Source organism: Limulus polyphemus, unplaced genomic scaffold, assembly GCF_000517525.1.
Source record: "Limulus polyphemus unplaced genomic scaffold, Limulus_polyphemus-2.1.2 Scaffold1741, whole genome shotgun sequence".
In the NCBI taxonomy this organism is placed as follows: Eukaryota; Metazoa; Arthropoda; class Merostomata; order Xiphosura; family Limulidae; genus Limulus; species Limulus polyphemus.
In genome coordinates, this window is record NW_013667351.1 from 240,852 (window position 1) to 243,650 (window position 2,799).

Consider the following 2,799-nt stretch of genomic DNA (forward strand, 5'->3'; position numbering starts at 1 on the left):
ATTGATTTCGACATGCAAACAGATTAACTTACTCCTCACTTATTGATTTCGACATGCAAACAGATTAACTTACTCCTCACTTATTGATTTCGACATGCAAACGGATTAACTTACTCCTCACTTATTGATTTCGATATGCAAATGGATTAACTTAGTCCTCACCTATTAATTTCGATATGCAAACGGATTAACTTGGTCCCCGTGAACAGCAAAATTTACATACAGCTGTATCTTTTTTTCATAATTCATGGATTTCAAATCTGAAAAAAGATTCTGAATAGTAGAGTCAAATAATTTATTTTTACCAATCGACACCTTCTGGGATATAACATTTAAAAATTTGGCGCGACGCCTATAGGGGTCGTTTTTTTTGTGACCGGTGGTCTTAATATTATTTGAGTACTAAGACATAGTTTTGACGTTTTAGTTTTACAAATCTTCTAGCATACTCGTACAAAATGCTCTCAGAAAATGTTTTGCAACTTGTGTCAGCCATATTGTGACAAGGAGGATGTTTTGTCACGTGATTTGGCATTCTCCCTTGATTAGTTGAAGGTAAAAACCTATTACTAATTGTCAGAAACAAGAAAGCTTTCAATATACATTGGATTAATATTCTACCGGAAAAAGGTTTCCAAACTTTAGTTTGGGCAACAAGTCCAGTGTATGATGAGCTAAAACCCAGCTAATATATTGTATAGCCTCCTAGTGGCTGAGCGGTAAATCTGGAGACTTATAACGCCAAAGATCCGGCCTTCGATATATGTGGTGGGGCACAGCACAGCACAGATAATCATTAAGTAGCTTTGTGCTTTAACTACAAACAAACTTAAAAACACACCATATAATTTACTCAAAATTTCATTGTTTCCTCGGCTTAATTATAAACTGAAATCTCTAACTGTTTCCAACAATAACATGTTTTATTTGATCTCGTATAGTTTTTTCTTCTTCGCAAACTTGTTATCAAATAGTTCGTTGTTATTCTGAAACATCTTCCTTCGTGTGCCAAGGAAGGAAGGAAGGAGGGAGGGTTACAACGCCCCATGAAGATAATCCAAGCATGAAGGGAAGAGGTCTAAGAGTATGTTTTGAGGGTCACTGTACCCGAATCTTTCTTCGAATTTTCTTTCTATGTCCTTCCCCTTACCCGGATCCGGTCTACACCAAGTTTGAAACTGTGTTTACACCCACACTTACGTGTTCAGATACCATGTTTGGCTGTCCGAACAGTTTTGTTTTTCGAGTACTGATCCTACTTTACGGTAAATATAAAAGTAATGGGGACAATGAAGTAGCTTCATTGGTACATTGGGGCCTCTATGAAGTGTGTGAGGGGGGGGGGGCGGCTTTGACGTCCGCTACGGCCGCGGATATTTTATGCTCGTTATGTGTAAAATATGTATGCATTTATTTATAGAAATAAAGAATAAATATCCTTTTGTGTTTTAAATGAGGTTTTTTAGTGTTATACAAAAATGCAGAGTATCTTCAAGAAGCTGTGATGCAAAGCTGATAAGCCTGAACGCTGTTTATTTCCGATTCTTGGAATTAAATACTTAAAGCGCCATCTATCATGTGTTTGAGTTAGGACTAAAGAATATGCTTAAAATAGTAGCTTTTCACTTCTAGTTTTGAAAGTAAAAATGCCAGTTTTATTCATATCTTTTCTTGCAGATTGGCCAAATATCAGACAGAAGGTCCAATTGAAGAGACCGAGCTTGAACAACCAGTAACAGCATGAAAATAGAACCATACGGTCTATGTTAACATGTTTTATTAATAGTTTATTATAATTATTTTAATCACTTTTTTTTTAAAGTAACAATAACCGATTGGAATGTTTTCCAGTTTTTTATTATTAGTTATTCAAAGTAAAAAACAAAGAATATAAAACAAAGAATATATTAAAAAAAAATAAGCCACGTTGTTAGTTTGCTGGATTGTGGATCCGAAGTTCTGTGGTTTACGCGCTGTTGACGAAAGAAAAGTTGTACCACGCACTATGTGTTATAAGAGTAACTGTTAAATCTCACTGGTGGATTAGAGTAGCCCGTGAGTTGGGTAGAGTTGATCACCTCTATAAAATGCTCAACAATAAATGTCAAACCAATCTGTTATTCACTTTACAACTCAATACCGAGATATTACTGTCTCACAAATTTTCACGATGTTCAGTAACTCTGGACACACACACACAGAAACTCGTAAGTAGTAGCAGTTATCGTGGGGGGTTAATTTTGGTTTAATTTTTCGTATAATTTACTGGATATTAAATTTCAAGGAAACAACCAGGAATGATAAGTTCATCTCTATCGTGGTTGAAGACTAATATTACATGGTAATGGTGTTTCTGATGCATATGTCTAAAACTTGCTACACTTGAGACGGTGAAGCTGTAAGAAGATAAAAGCCGGAGAGTCCTGTCGATGCCAAGTTGTCTTGTCTTCCTGTCCTGAGGATCAGGTGGTATAATCCGATTTAGTTGGAGCCACTGTGACTGAAGCATCCAGCTACATTCCTATATCTATATCCATGATTTTACTATCGTTATTAGTAACTTTATAATAATAATAATTGTTTTGAGATATTGAGTTTTTTTTTCTCGTTTAGCTCACATTTTAAGGTTTTACTAGCAGTGACGTGAGTGGTGTTCCCGAATGTAATTTGGACATTTTGCTTTTTAAGGAATCTTAGCCTTGAAAATGATTAAAGCTTGTTTCAATGAGTACGTACATTATCAAAATTAATACGTTGCAACGTTTCCACAAGATAGAAAAAAAATATCGTAACAAGTTT

The 2,799-nt window shown here is 35.3% G+C and overlaps 1 protein-coding gene across 1 annotated transcript in view; it reads left to right on the forward strand.

The window, feature by feature from the left end:
* LOC106464781 (solute carrier family 22 member 15-like) overlaps positions 1–1,827 on the forward strand; it is a 15,500-nt gene extending 13,673 nt beyond the window's left edge. Inside the window, exon 7 of the mRNA XM_022392575.1 lies at positions 1,678–1,827. Within this exon, the coding sequence (XP_022248283.1) occupies positions 1,678–1,744 (67 nt within the window). The 3' untranslated portion in view covers positions 1,745–1,827. The remainder of the gene's footprint in view (positions 1–1,677) is intronic.
* The last annotated feature ends 972 nt before the right edge of the window (positions 1,828–2,799 follow it).